The sequence below is a fragment of the Molossus molossus genome, unplaced genomic scaffold, assembly GCF_014108415.1.
Source record: "Molossus molossus isolate mMolMol1 unplaced genomic scaffold, mMolMol1.p scaffold_m16_p_22, whole genome shotgun sequence".
NCBI classification, from domain to species: domain Eukaryota; kingdom Metazoa; phylum Chordata; class Mammalia; order Chiroptera; family Molossidae; genus Molossus; species Molossus molossus.
In genome coordinates, this window is record NW_023425358.1 from 34,693,544 (window position 1) to 34,713,213 (window position 19,670).

Sequence of the window (19,670 nt, forward strand, 5' to 3'; positions counted from 1 at the left end):
AGCCGGTTCGCTTAGAATCCCGTTGAACACGGACTCCCTCGAACATTGGAAGATAAGCCTCAGGCAGAGTGCTTTGAGTCCTCAGTGGGAGACGCACAGATACACATGCACTTACAATACCAGGTGAAAAGTGCAGTAAATAACCCAGCGTTGGGGCGGGTTGGAGATGATTCTCAGGGGAGGTAATGTTTGAGTTTATTGAAGGAGGAGCTGAAATCAGCCTGGCCTGAGATGATGTCCTAGAGAAGGGATAAGACAAGCAATGAATGTGCCAGAAGCTCCTAGGAGCTCAGTGTGGCTGGAACCTAAGTTGTGTGTGTTGAGGGTTGTGTGTGGGTGGGTGTGAAAGGCAAGCAGGCATCAGAAGGGCCTTGAAAGACAAAAGAAGGGTGCTAGGCATCGAAAGCTTTTCAATAGCAGAGTGACAGTGTTGCTCCGTGAGTAGGTGCTGCTGGCTGCTGTGTGAACAGATAAAGAGGGCATCCCAGAAGCTGAGGTCACTGCAATCTGAGAAAGGACGGGGGTGGTGGGATGAGAGGAGAGCTGGGGGCGATGGATGGCTTTGAAAGCTATAAAGGCAGGAGAAGGAACAGGATCTAGGGTTATCATAATAACAACAACATTGACAATAACAACATAATATCATGACTTAAACAATTGCTCTGGTTTCAGACTGCATAGGTGAGACTCTTCTCCCCACCCTTTTTATCTGGAAAAATTCCAAACCTCAGAAGAGTTGCAAGATAGTTTCCATGAACATTCATATACCTTTCACCTAGATTTACCTATTGTTATATGTTACCTCTATCGTCACCCCTCTCTATCTCTCTTTATATGTGTGTGTGTGTGTGTATTGCTGCTTTTCCTGAACCACTTATGTATTTGTTGCAGAAATCATGACACTGTACCTCTAAATACTTCAGCAGTCATCTCCTTTGAATAAGGAGATTCTCTATATAATCATAACGCTGTTGTCTTACTGAGGGAATTAACATCAATACACTATAATCTGAAATAAAGTCCATATTCTAATTTCCCCAGTTGTCCCAAGAACGTCCTTTACAGCTTTTATTTATTTTATATTTTGAGGGGAACCAGGATCCAATCAAGGAGCACATGTTGCATTTCATTGTTGCATCTCTTGGCCTATTTCGCAACGCTGACCTTTTTGAAGAGTTCAGGCCGGTTGTTTTGAAGAATGTTCCTCAGTTTTACGTGTTTGTTTTCCATGATTGAATTCAGGGTAAACATGTTTGAATCCTACATAAGTGATGGTGTGTCCTTTTCAGTGCAAACTATTAGGGAGTACACCAACCACTAAGCCACACTGGCCAGGCTCACCAATACTATTTTTACCAAAATTTATAGAGACCTTAATATGTGACAGGCAGAGCCCAGCACTCAATTCTTTACCCCTCCAGCACCCAGGACAGTGTTTCGCACAAAAGAGACATTCAATCAATATGTGTTGGCAAAACATCAGCTCTATGAGACAGATTTCTACTGATATGGACCCAGTATACAGGTGAGAACACTGAGGCTCAGAGAAGTGAAGTAATTTGCCCAAGGCCACGACATTGCAGCGAGCGGCAAGAGCTTTGGATTTGAACCCAGGCTTGTCGTTTGTAAGAAACGAGGGATTCCAGGAATATGAATGTGTTTTGCAAACCCTCCAGCGGGTTGGGGGGCTCTCGCACACACAGTAAATGTTAGTTGAATGAATGAGAACGGAAAAGGAGTCAACTGGGGACAGATCAACTTGCCCTCGTCCGGGCCAGCGCTGCGGGGTACAGGGAACCGTCCTTGCGCTACTGCCGGAAGTGGAGGCACCACGAGCCCACGTGTTCCAGCGGGGTGTGGCGTCCGCCGGCCCCGCCCACCGGCGAAGCCACGCCCCTCGCGCTCGCCGCCGCCGGCCGCGGTGTTTTGGCCCGCGGGCGGAGCCGTAGCCGTAGTCCCCTCGGGGGTCCGCAACCCGGAAGCCGAGTGTCGGAAATCCCGGGCCGCGGTCCAAGATGTCGGAGAAGGAAAGTGGGGCGAGCGGGGGCTCCCCGCAGGCCAGCGCGGTGACTGTCAGCGATGTCCAGGAGCTGGTACGACGCAAGGAGGAGATCGAAGCGCAGATCCAGGCCAACTATAGCTTGCTGGACAGCGTGAGTGGGGCTCGGGGCTCGCGGGCGGCGTGGGGCCGCCCCCAGGCCTCGGCCTCGCCCCCGGCCCGGAGCACCGGGGGCCCGGGCGGCCGCCGCGGCGGCGCTCAGCCGTGGACCTCGGCGCCCTGGGCAGCCAAGGCGCCGCAACGGCGGCCTCTGCCGGCAGCAGAGAGGCGAGCTCCGCCGAGACCCGGGGACAGGATGGCCGTCTTCCCCGCGGAGCCCCGGCTGCCTGCCGGGCGGTTTCACCGGCTTTCATTGCACCGTGAGCTCATCTTATCCTCGCAGCAGCCCTTGGCGGCTGAGCTCTGTTATTCCCCCCACTTTAGGGAGGAGGAAACTGAGGCACCACTTAACGGAGACCCGCCTCTGGTCACAGCTAAGAAGTCTGCAGGGGCCGGGTGGTTGCTAATCACCACGCTCGTCGGTCTTGTTGGACGTTGACCAGGTGTTCTGTGTTTTGCTAACCATTCTGATGGGGGGGGGGGGGGCACCCCGAGCAGATGCTGCGTTTCTGGCAAGTTATTAGCGATGCTGATGCTACTGGTCAAAAGACCGGGCTGTGAGTGACAGTGAAGGCTCATTATCCTTATTGTATAAAGGGGACACTGAGGCCCAGAGTGGTGCACACCCTGGCCAAGGGTCATGTAGCTAAGAAGTGGTGGGGCTAGTTTTCTGTCTGGCTCCAAAACGGATAGTTTTTCATGAGCCACCTAGTGTAAAACCACACGTCAGTTTGCAGAGAAAGTAAGTTAATTACATCCTACATAGGGCGGATGGAGTGAATGTATTTTATAATGGGAGTAAGATGAAGTAGCAGATGGAGGCCAGAGTAGCATTTTACTGGGTGGGAACTGTATATGCCTGCAGGGTGCTCCTCTATGAATCCAGAACCTATGCTTTCAAGTGTTATGCCAGCAATTTCTTGTTAATCCTCACCCGAGGATATTTAAAACAAATTTTTTCCATTGATTTTTAGAGAGAGTGGAAAGGAGAGAGAGCGAAACATTGACATGAGAGAGAAACATCCATTGGCTGCCTCCCATACACGCCCAGACAGGGGTTGGAACGCACAACATAGGCATGTGCCCTGAATGGGAATTGAATCCACAACCTTTTGGTGTATGGGATGATGCTCCAACCAACTGAGCCTCCCAGTCAGGGCTCCCATTATGTTTTTCTTTAAGTTGACCTACTTTTTTACTTAAATACATTTATTTTTTTTTGTTTTTCATTTTATCCTCACCTTTTTATTTTATTTATTTATTTTTTTATTATTATTATTTTTTTTAATCCTCACCCGAGGACATTTTTGCATTTTTTGTTCAGACAGAGCGGGAGGGAGAGAGAAGAAGAGAGAGAGAGAGAAACATCGATGTGAAGGGACACATCGAGTGGTTGCCACCCGCACAACCAACCAGGGCCGGGGACAAACTGCAACTGAGGTACGTGCCCTTAGCGGGAACCGAACCCAGGTCTCTCTGTACTGCAGGCCGACGCTCTAACCGCTGAGCCAAACCGGTCAGGGCTCACCTTTTTATTTTTATTTTTCCATTTTTTGTTCAGATAGAGTGGGAGGGAGAGAGAGGAAGAGAGAGAGAGAGAGAAACATTGACGTGAAAGGGACACATCAAGTGGCTGCCACCCGCACGACCAGCCAGGGTCGGAGACAAACTGCAACCGAGGTACGCGCCCCTAGCAGGAACCGAACCCGGGTCTCTCTGGACCGCAGGCTGACACTCTAACCACTGAGCCAAACTGGCCAGGGCTTAAATACATTTATTTTTAAAGAAAATTTTATAGTTCTACACCATGTGAAAAAAATGAGAATTACTTCCCTTAAATATAAGGTAAAAAATGTACACCATGATGATCCATACAAATGATGAATAGATAATAAAATGTGATCTATCCACACAGTGGATGTTATTCAATAAAAAGGAGCGAAGCACTGGCACCTGCTACAATGTACATGAATCTTGAAAACATGATGCTGAGTGAGAGAAGTTCATCACAAAAGACCACATGTCTTATGATTCCATTTATATGAAATGTCTAGAATAGGTAAATCCATAGAGACAGGAAGTAGCTTTGTGGTCGCTAGGGGTTGTGGGAAGGGGAGAGTGGGAATGGATGCTAACAGGTCCAGGGTTTCTTTTTGGAGGATGAAGAAAATGTTCTAAAATCGATTGTGGTGCCCTAGCTGGTTTGGCTCAGCGGTTAGAGCATTGGCCTGCTGACCCAAGGGTTGCGAGTTCAATTCCCAGTCAAGGGCATGTACCTGGGTTACACGTTTGATCCTCACTCTGGTCGGGGTCGTGCAGGAGGCAACCAGTTGATGTGGCTCTATCACATCGATGTTTCTCTCTGTCTGTCTTTCCCTCCCTCCTACTCTATCTGATGATAAATAGAAAAATATCCTCAGGTGAGGAATAAAAAAAAAAGAAACATAATAAAAAATACATAACATTGATTGTGGTGATGGTTGCACACTAGGAGTATGCTAAAAAACCATTGAATTACACACTTTTTTTTTTCAATCCTCACCCGAGGACATTTTTCCATTTTTTTGTTCAGATAGAGTGGGAGGGAGGGGGAGGGGAACATCGACGTGAAAGGGACACATCGAGTGGCTGCCACCCGCACGACTAACCAGGGCCAGGGACAAACTGCAACCGAGGTACATGCCCTTAGCGGGAACCGAACCCGGGTCTCTCTGGGCCTCAGGCCGATGCTCTAACCGCTGAGCAAAACTGGCCAGAGCGAATTATATACTTTAAATGGATGGATTGTATGGTATATGAGTTATATCTATTTTATTATTTTTTTTAATCCTCATCCGAGGACATTTTTCCATTTTTTGTACAGACAGAGTGGGAGGGAGAGAGAGGAAGAGACAGAGAGGGAAACATCGATGTGAAAGGGACACATCGAGTGGCTGCCACCCGCACGACCAACCAGGGCCGGGGACAAACTGCAACCGAGGTACATGCCCTTAGCGGGAACCGAACCCGGGTCTCTCCGGACCGCAGGCAGACGCTCTAACCGCTGAGCCAAACCGGCCAGGGCTGTGAGTTATATCTAAATAAAGCTGTTAAAAACAAACTTGAGAGGAAACAGTCTGTATAACCCAGAAGCTTCCAGAGAGAAAGAGAGGGAAGAGAATGGAATCCCTCCACCCAGTACCTGTGTACACGGGGCCCTGTGTCTGTGCTGACTAGTAATTAGAGCATCATGCCTTCATTTATTACTATCATTAATTTCCTAGAGCCGCCATAACAAATGACCACGAACTGGGTGGCTCAAAACAACAAATTTATTCTCTCTCAGTTGTGGAGGTCAGAAGTTCATTAAGTCTAAAATCGAGGTGAAGGCAGGGTTGGGTCCTTCTGGAGGCCTTGAAGGAGAATCCCTTCCATGTCTCTCCTAGTTGCTGTTGGCTGCTGGCCATCCTTGGATTGTAGCTGTATCACTCCAGTCCCTGCCCTCTGTCTTCACATGGCCTTCTCTCCCTGTCCCAAACATCTTTCTCCTTTCTCTGATAAGGATACCCGTCATTGGATGTAGGGCCCACCCTAAATCTAGGATGATCTCAGAGATCCTTAATTACATCTGCAAACATCCTTTTTCTTTCAAAATATTTTTTATTGATTTTTTTTAGAGAGAGAGGTAGAAACATCTGTGAGGGAGATACATCGGTCGGCTGCCTCCTGCACGTCCCCCACTGGGGATCGATCCCGCAACCCAGGCATGTGCCCTGACCTGGAATCAAACTGGGACCTCTCAGTCCATGGGACGACGCTCAACCCACTGAGCCAAACCAGCTGGGCCAAAGATCCTTTTTTCAAATAAGGTCACATTCATAGGTTCTGGGTTAGGATTTGGACATACCTTTTGGGGGCTGCTGTTCACCCCACTTTGCATGTTCCTGACACTGCGCTGAGCACTCTATATGGATCAGTTCATTGATTCTCACGGTAGGTGGGAAGGGAGGGAGTAGCATCATTCCCATTTTGTAACTGAGGGAGCTGAGACTGAAAGAAGAAGGTCTTAACCCAGATTGTACGCGACAGGACTGAGACCCCATCAGAGGCTGTCTGGCTGCAGACTCCCTGCCCTACATCATCAGTGTACAACACGTTCCGTTCCGTTGCTCTTGCACACCATGCTCTAACTTAGGTAGGGAAAGGCTTCAGAATGTTAAAACAAATGTATTGATTCAAATAGAGAATACAGTCCCATGGTCCAGATCAAAGGATGTAAAATAAAACTCTCTCCCTCGCCTGTCCCCCAGCCAGCCACTTCCTCTCCCTCGTGGGCAATTAAGTGGTGGTATCAGTGTATCCTTCCAGGAGTGAAAGCCACTTTGAAAGCCCTTTTAGATCTTTTTTTACATTCAGCAGAATCAAAGTTCTGCCACAGCTGGGTGCTTTCGGGGGTTTTCCACTCCCCTCCAGCTTCCAAGGCTGTTAGCCAGGTGTCAGCTGCCCGTAGGAAGGAGGGTTTGGAGGAGGCAGAGGAGGCTGGCCCGGGGATTCGTCCTCAAAGGAGCCGCTCGTTTTATCTGCACAATTCCAACTTCAAAAAAGGGAGAACGATTTGTGCGAGACTCGTGTTATCAAAAATTCATTTAAAAAATAGTGCCCACCTCAGAGGGCACTTGTGAGAGGACGTGGGTAACAAAGCTGGTCTGTGCCAAGTGGTCAACAGATGGAGCTTTTGTTACTGTCGCCTTTGTTATGACGGCAAAGGAAAAGGGCCTGGGGAAAGGGGCCTGGAGGACTTCGTACCGGTGCGATTTTTTTCCATCCACGTGTCTTCTCTCCAGCTAAAAGGTGTTGGGATGAATGAGCCCCTGGTGGACTGTGAGGGCTACCCCCGGTCAGACGTGGACCTGTACCAAGTTCGAACCGCCAGGCACAACATCGTCTGTGAGTGACCCCCGGGACCCCACCTTGCCGACGGGGACGTTAAAGGCACGCAGATGAAATCGCCAGTATTCCTGTCATCTGCTTCCCTCTCTCTGCCTTGGCAGGATTATTTCCTGGGGGGATGAGAACTCGGAATGGGTTAAAACTCATTTTGTTTATAGTTTCATTTTGTTTTTATGAATTTTACTTCATTGTGGAAACTTGAGTGAAATAACAATAGAAATCCAAGTCAAACATTGCTCACGATCCTGATCAAATCAATTATGTGTTAGGAATTATGTTTCGCTGCTACAGGTCATGACCCTGGAATGGAGGGAGAATAGAGGTGGGGTAGTGTATTAGTTTTCTGTTTTTGATATAACAAATCGTCGCGAACATAGTTGCCTAAAACATCACAGACTGCCCTGGCCAGTGTGGCTCAGCAGTTAGAGCGTTGGCCCACAGACCAGAGAGTCCCGGGTTCAGTTCTTGCTAAGGGCACGTACCTCAGTTGCAGTTTGTCCCCGGCCTGGTTGGGGTCGTGTGGGTGGCAACCACTCGATGTGGGGGACGCATTGATGTTTCTCTCTCTCCCTCCCACTCTGTCTGAAGATAAATGCAAAAATGTCCTCGGGTAAGGATTAAAAAAACAAAAGACAAACAAAAAAACGCCACAGACTTGTTATCTCACAGTTCTGGAGGTGAGACGTCCAAATGAGTCTCACTGCACTAAGGTCAAGGTGTCAGGCAGGGCTGTGGTCCTTCTGGGGGCTCAAAGGAGAGCCCGTTGGCTTGTCTTTCCAGCTTCTAGAGGCCGCCCGCGTTCCTTGCTTTGTGGCTCCTTCCGTCTTCACAGCCAACATTGTAGCTCGCTCTCTGCCTCCCTCCTTCTCTAATAGTGATTGTAGTGGGTAACCCCGGGTGCTCTCCGTCTCAGAGTCCTACACTCCATCACACTTACAAAGTCCCTTTCGCCACGTAAAATAGCACAGTCACAGGTTCCGGGGATGAGGACGCGAACATCTGCGGACCATGATTCACACTGCCGCAGCTGGGCAACCAGCTGGCCACCACCAGGTCACACGAGAAGGGAATTGACGTCCACGGTTTCCGCTTACTGACTTCTCTTACCTGTTTGAAGCATGAGTCCATCTGAGCGTGTTTTGGTAAAGGCTGAGCATGTAGGAAGCACGTGTTTGATATTCACTGAGTGAACATGGGAGTTTTGTGTCCTCGGCTGTCGTCCTGGGTCCCGATACGGTTTTCTCCTCCCAGGCTTGCAGAACGATCACAAGGCGGTGATGAAGCAGGTGGAGGAGGCCCTGCACCAGCTACACGCTCGGGACAAGGAGAAGCAGGCCCGGGACATGGCTGAGGCCCAGGAAGAGGCCATGAGCCGCAACCTGGGCCAGAGTGAGGGCCTCAGCCCCCCTCAGGCCTTTGCCAAAGTGAACAGCATCAGCCCTGGCTCCCCCGCCAGTGTCGCGGTAAGCCAGCGCCCTGCCACCCACATCTGCACACGGGGTGCTGTCGGTCAGGTAGCCTTGGGGTGTGGGTCGGGTGGGCAGGGGAGGACTGTGTGAAGATGGACCCATGCTCTCTCCATGCTGCACCTGTCTTCACTTACTCATTCAGCACACACTGTTGGGGGCCCAGCCCTGTGCCCGCACCGGGGTTTCAGCCCCTGCTGCCTGCTCAACTGGTCAGGGAGAGACTTGGGGACACAAGGTAGGGGTGGTCAATGTCCCAAGAGAAGAACAGAGGATATTTTCCTAGGGCTCATTTAGCTGGCCACTCACTAATCACTAATAGACACCAGAACAGCAACAGCTGCCGTTACCCAGCCCTTGCTTGTCACCGTGTCCTGCCAGATGAGCTGCATCCTACCCGGTGTTTTCAGATGTTTTAAACAGCTTTATGGAGATATAATTCACATATCGTAAAATTCAGCTGCTTAGAGTACACAATTCTGTGGCTTGTAGTGTATTTACAGAGCTATGTATCTGTCTTAGAGAATTTTCATCACCCTAGAAAAGAGGCAATTCCCCCAACCCCCATCTTCCCCAGCTCCTGGCAACTGCCAGTCTGCTTCCTGTCTCTATGGACTTGCCTATTCTGGACATATCATACAACAGAATCATGCAATATGTGGTTCTTTATGTCTGGTTTCTTCTACTTATATCATGTTTTCAAGACTCATCCATGTTGGAGCATGTATCTCTATTTCATCTTTTTTTTTTTTTTTTTAATTTTTTCCCCTTTATTGATTTTAGAGAGAGAGGAAATGAGAGGGAGAGAGAGATAGAAACATCAATGAGAGAGAACATTAGTTGGCCGCCTCCTACATGCCCCCCACTGGGGATTGGGCTGACAACCTAGGCATATGTCCTGACTGGGAATCGACCCTCTTGGTTCATGGGTCAACGCTCAACCACTGAGCCACACCAGTTGGACTATTTCCTTTTTTATGGCTGAGTAATATTCCATTGTATGGATAGATCACATTTTGTTTATCATCAGTTAATGGGCATTTTTAGTTTTTTTGTTTTTTTTTAAATCTATTATGAATGATGCTACTATGAACATCACCTACAAGTTTTTATGTGGACCTGTGTTTAATATTTAATCCACAGCCACCTTCTGCTGTAGGTGATAATCTTGATCCCATTTCAGCCATGAGGAAAAGCCTCCAGGACCTGAATTAACTTGTGCCAGGATACATAGCTAAGAGCTGGCACTGGGTCCTGACTCCGGGTCCCACCAGTCCTCTTTATGATCACAAGATGGAATTACACATAAGCTGTTTTTCTCATCACTATATCCACAGCATCTAGCGTAGTGCTCTAGTTGGCCCACAGCAAATATTTGTTGATGGGATGAATGGATCACCATCTGTTTTCTTAGAATGAAAGGGTCACACTAGTCCTGGGTCAGCCTTATGCCTGTGGCTGCCTAGTTGAGGGTTTCTAAGGCAAACTTGTCTTAATTCTGACCCCTGAACAGAATAGGCCCAGACTGGCCTGTGTCTGTTTGCCCTGGGCCTGGGTCAGGACCCCAGAGAGCAGCATTTGGCTTTTCCCCACATATCTCAAGGCCTCCACAGCTGCCAACATTTCCCAGGCACTGGGCAGACCTGGCCACCTTCTACTAGGTCTGCCCTAGAAGGAGCTCCCGGGGGAGGTGGCCCAGTTATCCACCTTCTGCACGAGGTATCTAAATCCCTGACCTCTGCTTTGAGCTTGCCACTGTCCCCTGTAGAAAACAAGCTCCTGACCTTGACGTTAAATTGGGAATGGTAGGGTAAAGAACACCAGAAACACATTTAACCTCTAGCCTGTTGCTATTTCTTACTTTAGGGTCTGCAAGTGGATGATGAGATTGTGGAGTTTGGCTCTGTAAACACCCAAAACTTCCAGTCACTGCAAAACATTGGCAGCGTGGTGCAGCACAGCGAGGGGGTGAGTTGGGAGTTGGGGCATTTGGTCAGTAAGCCTAGAATTGCCGGGGCCAGGAAACACTGCCAGAGCCTTGACTGATGCCTTCAAAGTGTGTTACTCAGGCGTAGTCCCTGCTCAGGGCCTCTGCCTGTGCTGTTCCTCTGCCTGTGCTGTTTTTCCCCCCTCAGTCCCTCTGTCTCATCTCACTCCTCACTGCCCTCACCTCGTACACGTGACACCTTCCCCGTGAGGCCTCGGTCTAAAATACCCCTCTCCGACTTCCTGTCCGTTTTCATCCTTTTTTATTTTTAAGAAGATATTTTATTTATTTTTATCCTCACCTGAGGACATTTTTCCATTTTTTTATTCAGATAGAGCGAGAGGGAGAGAGAGGAAGGGAGAGAGAGAGAGAAACATCGACGTGAAAGGGACACATCGAGTGGCTGCCACCCCACAACCCAACCAGGGCCGGGGACAAACTGCAACCGAGGTACGTGCCCCCAGCGGGAGCCGAAGCCGGCCTCGCTCTTTTCTACGGCTGCACAGGACCCACGTGTGAATGGACCACGTGCGTCCACCCGCCGCACATTTGGTTATTTCCGGTTTTATACCAGGATGAATAGCTGTGTACTTGCTCATGACTGTGCACATATGTGGGCTCTTAGAGTAGATACCAGAAAGTAGAATTACAGCTCTCAGTGTACGTACACTTAACATTTTAATGGGTAATTTGAAAGAGTTTTACTAATTTATACTCTGGGTGTGTCATTATCATCAACAGTCCTCTGCATTGCTTATTGATCTCCTAATATTTAACCAAAATGGCACCTTGTTTTAATTTTATTTTCCTGATTATGTGTGAGGTTGAGTATTTTTTTTTTCTGTTTTTCTTTTTTTCTTTAAAGTTTGGCTGATTCTTTTTTTTCTTTTTATTGATTTTTAGAGAGAGAGGAAGGGAGAGGGAGAGATAGATAGAAACATCGATGAGAGAGAACATTGATTGGCCACCTCCTACATGCCCCCCACTGGGGATTGAGCACACAACCTGGGCATGTGCTCTGACCGGGAATCGAACCGGTGACCTCTTGGTGCATGGGTTGATGCTCAACCACTGAGCCACACCGGCCAGGCAAAAGTTGTAACTTTTGATGCATCTTCTTTGAAATTTGTAATTTTTTGGGTATGTTACCTACTTTATTTTTTTTTTCATTAAAGTAATACAATATACATGGTTTAAAAATTAATGGTATAGAAAGATATAAAAATAAATGTCGTCTTCTCTTACAACATTCTCTCTGGGACGTAACCACTGTTAACAGTTTTCTGGTATATCAGGAAACTTTGTATGCACCTCTACACATAACCAATGGACACAGACAATAGTGTGGGGAAGGCAGGAAGGGGGCGGGAGCGGGAAGGAGGGGGGCCAATGGGGGGAACATCTGTAATACTTTCAACAATAAAGATAAGCCCTGGCCAGTTTGGCCCAGCAGTTAGAGCATCAGCCCGCGGACCAGAGAGTCCTGGGTTTGGTTCCCGTAAGGGCATGTACCTCGGTTGCACTTTGTCCCCGGCCCCTGTTGGGGTCGTGTGGGTGGCAGCCAGTCGATGTGTCTCTCTCACATGGATGTTTCTTTTTTTTTTTTTATTCTCACCCGAGGACATTTTTCCATTTTTTGCACAGACAGAGTGGGAGGGAGAGAGAGGAAGAGAGAGAGAGGGAAACATCGACGCGAAAGGGACACATCGAGTGGCCGCCACCCGCACGACCAACCAGGGCCTGGGACAAACTGCAACCAAGGCACATGCCCTTAGCGGGAACCGAACCCAGGTCTCTCCGGACCGCAGGCGGACCCTCCAACTGCTGAGCCAAACCGGCCAGGGCAGGGATGTTTCTTTCTCTCTCTTCCTTCCTCTGTCCCTCCCACTCTTTCTGAAAATAAATGCAAAAAAAAAAAAAGTTAAAAAAAACCCCACCTCATATGCACCAAGCAACACATACGTCCTTTTAGAAAATCTATTCAAATGGGTTCATACTTTCTTGGTGGGGTTTTGTTATGTATTCTAAAACTACCTCATTCACTATACTATATATATATATTTAATCCTCATTCGAGGATATTTTCCCATTGCTCTTTAGATAGAGTGGGAGGGAGAGAGAAAAAGAGAAAGATAGATGTGAGAGACACATTGATTGATTGCTTCCTGCATGACCCCCACTGGGCCCAGGGATCAAGTCTACAACCCAGGTACATGCCCTTGACCCGGAATTGAACCTGAGACCCTTAGGTCCACAGGCCAATGCTCTAACTGCTGAGCCAAACCAGCTAGGGCTACTATATTATATTTGAACAATACCTTACTAAGGGATATTTTGGGTGTTTTCAGTTTTTGAATTTATAAACAGCCCTGGGATGAATACTTTGTTCGTATATCATCTTGTATTTTTGGTGGGGTGGAGACTTGTTTCTGCAAGAGGATGGTATGGATTTGCAGCCCCAGAGGCTGCCCTGAGGGCCACTCCCCCCACCCACCAACTGCAGGCTAATGCTTAAAATAAGCATCCTTACCAATCTGATGGGTGAAAAACAGTATCTCAGATTTTAGCCTGAATTTCTCTGAGTGCTAAGGAGCTTGAACATAAGATGAGCTTATTTTCCTTTCAGAAGCCCCTGAATGTGACAGTGATCCGCAGAGGACAGAAACACCAGCTTAGACTGGTCCCAACACGCTGGGCGGGAAAAGGACTGCTGGGGTAAAGTGTCTGTTTCCGTCCATTCGCACAGCAGTGTCGGTTGCATGCTTGTTAGACACAAAGCTGGGTGGTGGTGATGGCAATCCCCAGGTGGTCCACAGAACTGAAAGACTTGTGGCAGGAATGAGACTGCAGTACGGAGCCCTGGTCTCTCTGGTTCTTTAATTAACTGAGCATCTGCTTTACAAAACTAAAGAATGCCCACGAAAAGCTCAGGAGGGCTCACCTTCTGAGCTTCCTGAATGGAGCCCCCAAACTTACACTGTTTCTTTTCTTTTCTTCTTCCAGCTGCAACATTATTCCTTTGCAAAGTTGATTGTCCCTGAGGAACAGTAACAGGAAAGCATCTTCTTTTGCCCTGGACTTGGGTCTAGTGGGGATTTCTCCCGTCTCTTCTCTCCCTAAAGTTTAAGGATCTGGAGGAGGCTGGAAGCCTGAACTTCTAGATGGTGGCCTCCAAGTGTAATCTCTTGGGATTAAGACATTGTTAAAAGCTTGATATGTGCTTAGCATCCTCTGCCAATTAGGCCATGACCCAAAATGGGAATCTCTGATTGTGGACAAGAGGGTGGGAGTTATTCTGACAGGTGCAGGCATGACTTTATTCTTTTAGGAATTTTTTTTCCCAAAATAAACAGAATTTTATAGTACTGATATGACCATGTTATTTCTCCAACTGAATTTCTTATGAACCTCTCAGACCAAAGCTTAGACGGCAGTTAGAACATCCTCATAGAAAGTTGGGTCTGGCCAGTGGCTCAGTTAGTTGGAGCATTGTCCTGATGTGCCAGGGTTTTGGGTTTAGTCCCCGGTCAACCGATGAATGCGTGAATAACAACAGAACGATGTTCTCTCTCTCTCTCCTCCCCTTCCTCCCTCCCTCCCCCTTCCCTCTCTCTCAAACCAATTTTATTTTATTTTATTCTCAAATCAATTTTAAAAAAGAAAGAAAGTAGGGAGAACATTGTGCCAAAGTCAAATTTGACTGCAACACGTCAGGAACATCGTTCTTTGTGGCCCCGGCTTTCCAGGCGCTCCGGCTGCCCATCTGCACTTGCAGTGAGCATTGCTGCTCTAAATACAGAAATTGCGTCCTCAGCAGTTGGAGCTCAAAGCCACAGCTGCTCCCGTTAAGAACAGAGAAATCATGAGGCTCCCCAGGCAGCCCAGCGAGGTGTCAGCTTTCTTATCCATAACCCACCAGAGGGCAGCAAGCTGCCTTCACTTCTAGAATAAAAATGCCTGCAAATTAGCTTCTAATTTGGCTTCTTAGAATTGGGCCTCCTGGCGGTGCCCTCAGCTCGGCACTGTTTTTCAAGCTGCAAGCTGTGCTTGAAGCCACCGATGGGAACAAGCAGCACGGCAGACCTGACCGCTTGGAAGTGCCGATCCCTTCCTTTTATCTTCTGCTAACAGGGCCAAGTGGGTCCCAGTGATTCCTACTGACTCTAGTCTTTCCTTCTCTCTTCACTGTCTCACCGCGGTAATTTCCGCTGGTCCTGCAGACCCCTCTCTCAGAGATCTGGCACATTCTGCCGGGGCCTGCTGTGCTGGGGTTGGATGCAGACACCAGCCCGCCCGGCTGGGAGTCAGTACTGGACTGTGCTTCCAGCCCCGGTTCTCAAAGCCTCCCCGTGGAGTGTCTGCCCCCAACCTACTCCAGCAGGACAGCGCATGCGTGCCCCCATGGCCACAGCAGGCCAAGCTTTGCTGCTTCAGTTGTGTTCTAATTCCAGGTGCTTTCAGTGATAATAAACAGGCTTCTCCCACCCGGGCCTGGGGTGGGGAGTGGGAGGGTCATTCTCATTCTCCTAAAATAGCAGCAAAGAGTCTTCTGCATCCGTGCCTGGGGCTGGTTTCCTGCAGGTTTCTCTTTGGAAACCTCGGGGTGGCCACGGGGGCCCTCTTCTGTGAGATTCTAGGGAGGGTCACTTGGAGGCGGAGTGATCCTAATAGACGAACCGAACCGGTTTTGCAGAACCGTTCCGTGCTAAGCACGGCGAGATAACGTAACCTATATATTCCAGCGGCTAAAATTCTCTACGTGACACTTTTCGCCCTGGTGAGAAGGTGCGGAGGGCAGGTACGCGCAGCCGCCAGAGAACTTCATCAAACGTTTATACTTGTTCACTTGGCCGTGTCAAGCCTTCAGATCGAAACTGCTAGTATCAGCCGCTGCAGCCTCGCAGGGGACGGGCCCGGGGAAGGGGGGCTGGAAGGAAAGCAGGCGGCACCAGGAAAGCCCACTTTCGTCGCCCCAGTCGCCACGGCGCCTCTCAGGGGGACCGGCAGGGGGCGCGCCTGCCCGCTCGCGGCGGTTTCTGGGCACGTGACCATAGCCCAACCCTCTCGCTTTACGGCTCGTCGTCGCTGGCTGCCGCGGCCGCAGTTACCATGGGGATGGGGCTTGGGTGGCAACCGTAACTAGGGAGCGGAGTAGAAGAGAGCGGCCGCAGTGGGAGACCTGGAGGTGGCCGAGGAGTCCGAGCGGAGGGACGACTCGGCCCTTTGAGGACGTGGGTGGGCGCTCGGTGAGTCCGGGGCGCAGCCACGCGGCCCGGGCGGGGGGCCCAGCAAAGCGGCCCCAGGTGCCTCGCGGGGGCGCTCACCTCAGCCCCGCAGGGCCGGCCCGGGCCCCAGGGAGACCTGAGCGGGGCGGGGAGGGGGGTGCGCCCCGCAGACCCGCACACCTGTTGTCCCCCCAAACCCCCGGGTGAAAACCCCCTTTTCGGGCGCGGCCCTGTGCCGAAGGCCCTGGACTTGACCCCGTACCTTTCAGCGGAGGAAGGCCGGCAGCGGGGCCCTGCGCAGCGGCCCTGTGATCTGATACGTCCCTTCAGCTCTCGGAGCCGCACAGCCTCCGTGTGTTGTAAGGACGGAGAGAAAAAAGGTTGTAAACTTTTTTTTCAATCCTCATCCGAGGACATTTTTTGATATTTTGTTCAGATAGAGTGGGAGGGAGAGAGAGAGAGAAACATCGACGTGAAAGGGACACATCGAGTGGCTGCCACCCACACGACCCAACCAGGGCCGGGGACAAACTGCAACCGAGGTACCTGCCCTTAGCGGGAACCGAACCTGGGTCTCTCTGGACCGCAGGCCGACAGTATAACCGCTGAGCCCAACCGGCCCGGGCAAGGCTTGTAAACTTTGTAAACAGTTGCTACCATTTCTCAAGCACTATGTTGAGCATTTTCCGAAAGTCATCGAATCACAATCACCCCAGAGCATGGGTTATTGTTTTCATTGAGCCTGTGAGCAAATTTGGACTCTGAGGCATAAAGTGATTCGCCCAAGGTCACCGAGCAAGTGAGCAGGGGAACTGGGACACCAGGAGAGGCTGACGGCAAAGCCTGTGATTTTTTTTTTTAATCCTTGCCCAAAGATATTTTTTCCATTTATCTTTAGATAGAGTGGAGGGGAAGGAAGGAAAGAGAGAGAAACATTGAAGTGAAAGAGACACATCAACTGGGCACCTCCTGCACGACCCTGACCAGGGCGGGGGATGAACTACATCTGAGACACATGCCGGTGCTTGGAATGGAACCTGCGACTCTTTGGTCTGTGGGCTGGCGCTCTAACCACTGCGCAAACTGGCCAGGGCAAGCCTGTGCTTTTAACCACTAAGCTACACTGCTTCTTAGTCATATTATTAGAATTGTTGCTAATGCCTGGGTTATGCATGTTGCTGCCTGTTGGAATACAAATGTCTTTATTTATTAATTTGTTTTTTTTTTATTCCTCACCTGGAGATATTTTTCTATTTCTCATCAGATAGAGTGGGAGGGAGGGAGGGAGAGAGGGACAGAGAGAAATGTGGATGTGATAGAGCCACGTCAGCTGGTTGCCTCCCGTACAACCCCACCAGGGCCGGGGACGAACCGCAACCGAGATACATGCCCTCGGCTGGAACCGAACCTGAGACTCATTGGTCCTTGGCCGACGCTCTGACCGCTGAGCCAAACCTGTCAGGGCTGGAGTATGAATATATTTAAAATGAGTTAGAGAGCTTTAAAGTTATTCCTAGAAAGATAAGAGGCCCTGGGGTTGATATTTTCAAGATTTGGGACAGGCGTTCCCAGGAGTACGACATTCTTTTTATTCTGTGGAAAGGAACCAGAGCTGATATTGCACATTTTATCGATAGGTTAGGTCACCAAGAAATGAAAATGGGAAACAGAGGGTCTTGCTGATTATTATGGTCGAATTTCTCTAGAGAAAACTCCACAGAGAAGAATGTCAGATACAGAGAAAAACCCACTAGAAGAAACAGAAGATGGAGAATCAGAAATGGAAGAAGAAGAAGAAGAAGAAGAAGAAGGAGAAGGAGGAGAAGAATATCCTTCAGATTATTATAAAGAAGAAAATATGCAACAGGAATCAAAGGATGACCTATTCGCATGGGGAGTCTCTCAGGAGGAGAGGGAGGAAGAAGAGGTAGGAGAGGAGGAGGGGGAAGAAAAGCGAGAGGAAGGAGAGGAGGAGGAGGAGGAGGAGGAGGAGGAGGAGGAGGAGGAGGAGGAAGAGGAGGCTTTCAGAGAAGAACCAGAGAAACAGGCTGGAGCAGCCGTGGAGGCGGTGGCTTCGGAAGTCCAGGGTGAAACCACAGGGAAGCCCGAAGCACCCACCACGTCTGTGACCAGTTTGGAAGGACTTGAATTAACGGAGTCATCAATCATGTCAGAGATTTTTCCGGTAAGTAGTAATCGTCATTCATTCATTCAACCATTAACTGAATGCTTATTATATGCCAGGCTATGGGCATACAAAACCAAGACACAGTTTGTTCTCTTGAGTTCTCGGGTGTGTTGGGAGGCAGACCCATAACCGAACATTATAAAACAATATGTACGTGCAAACATTGAGAGGTGTATGGGAGATATTTTTTTTTAAAGGATTTTATTTTATTTATTTTTTAATCCTCACCCGAGGACATTTTTCCAATTTTTGTACAGATAGAGTGGGAGGGGGAGAGAGAGAGAGAGAGAGAAACATTGACGTGAAAGGGACACATCGAGTGGCTGCCACCCGCACGACCAACCAGGGCCGGGGACAAACTGCAACCGAAGTACGTGCCCTTAGCGGGAACCGAACCCGGGTCTCTCCGGACCGCAGGCCAACGCTCTAACCGCTGAGCCAAACCGGCCAGGGCGGGGAGATATTTTTTTAAAAAAGAAACATTTAACACAACTTGGAGAGTAGTCAGGGAAGGCTTCCTGGAGGAGGAGCTGGCTTGAAAGGGCTGGTAGGGGTTAGCTGGAGTGTGCCTGTCTTAGAACAGTGATGATAATCATGTAAGCTTCCCAGAGACCTTCCCTGTAGGAGAACTCAGCCCTGGCTCAAGGAGAACTGACCTTTTGTGACTAGTCGGCCATTTAGATTCCACCATAATGATCCTGCCATCGTGGTCTGCTGGTAGGCCAGGAGTAAACCAGACGCACCCACGATTCGTGTGATTTGAGGACAAAGCTGTCCAGACTCCTTTGTAAAATATTTCATCATTCCAGTGTGAGGCTAAAACTGAGCCTGGCTGGTTAGGAAAATACGTGAGAATCTACCATATTTGGAATCACAGCCTCCTTCCTTTCTTTCTAAAGAAGACCCGCAGTGACGCCGAGTCAGAGCATTCTGTGCAGACAGCGAGTTTGAGCAGCCTGGACGCACATCTACAATTCAACGTCGACCTCACCAGTTCTGAGGAGGAGCAGCTGCTAAGCGCCCTTAAAACGCAGCCCTTGGGCCAGCCCACCGACCAGACGTCCCAGGAGCAACTGGGACAAGAAAAGAGAGGTTCGGGGCCGGAGAAGTGGGAAAGGAGAGAAAAAGAAAAAGTACCCTCTGTCACTGAGGAAGAAGATAAAGAATTCCAGCCCAAAGCTGGCATCCTGAAGGAGTCACTGGTGTCCACCACCACCGAGGACATTTTGTTTCAAAAGGACGACAGTCCCAGCGTGTATCCCTTGGTAAGTGTCTCATGCTTTTGTGCCCCCGTCCCAGCTGTGCTTTGAGAGTATTGTGAAGGGGGGGGAGGGTTAGCAGATGGGAAAAAATGCCATCAGAAAGATCCTTTTAAAACTAATCATTGAGCCCTAGCCTGTTTGGCTCAGCGGTTAGAGCATTGGCCTGCGGTCCAGGGAGACCCGGGTTCGGTTCCCGCCAAGGGCATGTACCTCGGTTGCAGTTTGTCCCTGGCTCCGGTTGGGGTCGTGTGGGTGGCAGCCACTCAGTGTGTCTCTCTCACATCGATGTTTCTCTCTCTGTCTTCCTCCCTCTCTTCCTCCTGCTCTATCTGAAGATAAATGCAAAAATGTCCTCGGGTGAGGATAAAAAATAAAATAAAACTACTCATTGACTTGTGTCTTATAAAATTCACTCCAGAGTTCTGGCTGGACACGAGTGACAGTGTGTGGGCAGG

General features: G+C 49.4%; 2 protein-coding genes across 2 annotated transcripts in view; both read left to right on the forward strand.

Moving 5' to 3' along the window:
- Positions 1 to 1,928: 1,928 nt before the first annotated feature.
- PSMD9 (proteasome 26S subunit, non-ATPase 9) lies at positions 1,929 to 13,897 on the forward strand. The gene is made up of 6 exons (XM_036276348.1): positions 1,929 to 2,153; positions 6,982 to 7,084; positions 8,339 to 8,550; positions 10,420 to 10,521; positions 13,167 to 13,255; positions 13,544 to 13,897. Exons 1-6 carry the CDS (start codon positions 2,016 to 2,018, stop codon positions 13,569 to 13,571), a joined length of 672 nt encoding a protein of 223 aa, XP_036132241.1. The 5' UTR covers positions 1,929 to 2,015; the 3' UTR covers positions 13,572 to 13,897.
- Positions 13,898 to 15,714: 1,817 nt separating this feature from the next.
- Positions 15,715 to 19,670, forward strand: part of CFAP251 (cilia and flagella associated protein 251) — a 51,855-nt gene continuing 47,899 nt past the window's right edge. The window contains exons 1-3 of the mRNA XM_036277300.1: positions 15,715 to 15,786; positions 17,472 to 17,950; positions 18,853 to 19,218. Coding sequence (XP_036133193.1) covers positions 17,492 to 17,950; positions 18,853 to 19,218 — 825 coding nt within the window. The 5' untranslated portion in view covers positions 15,715 to 15,786; positions 17,472 to 17,491. The remainder of the gene's footprint in view (positions 15,787 to 17,471; positions 17,951 to 18,852; positions 19,219 to 19,670) is intronic.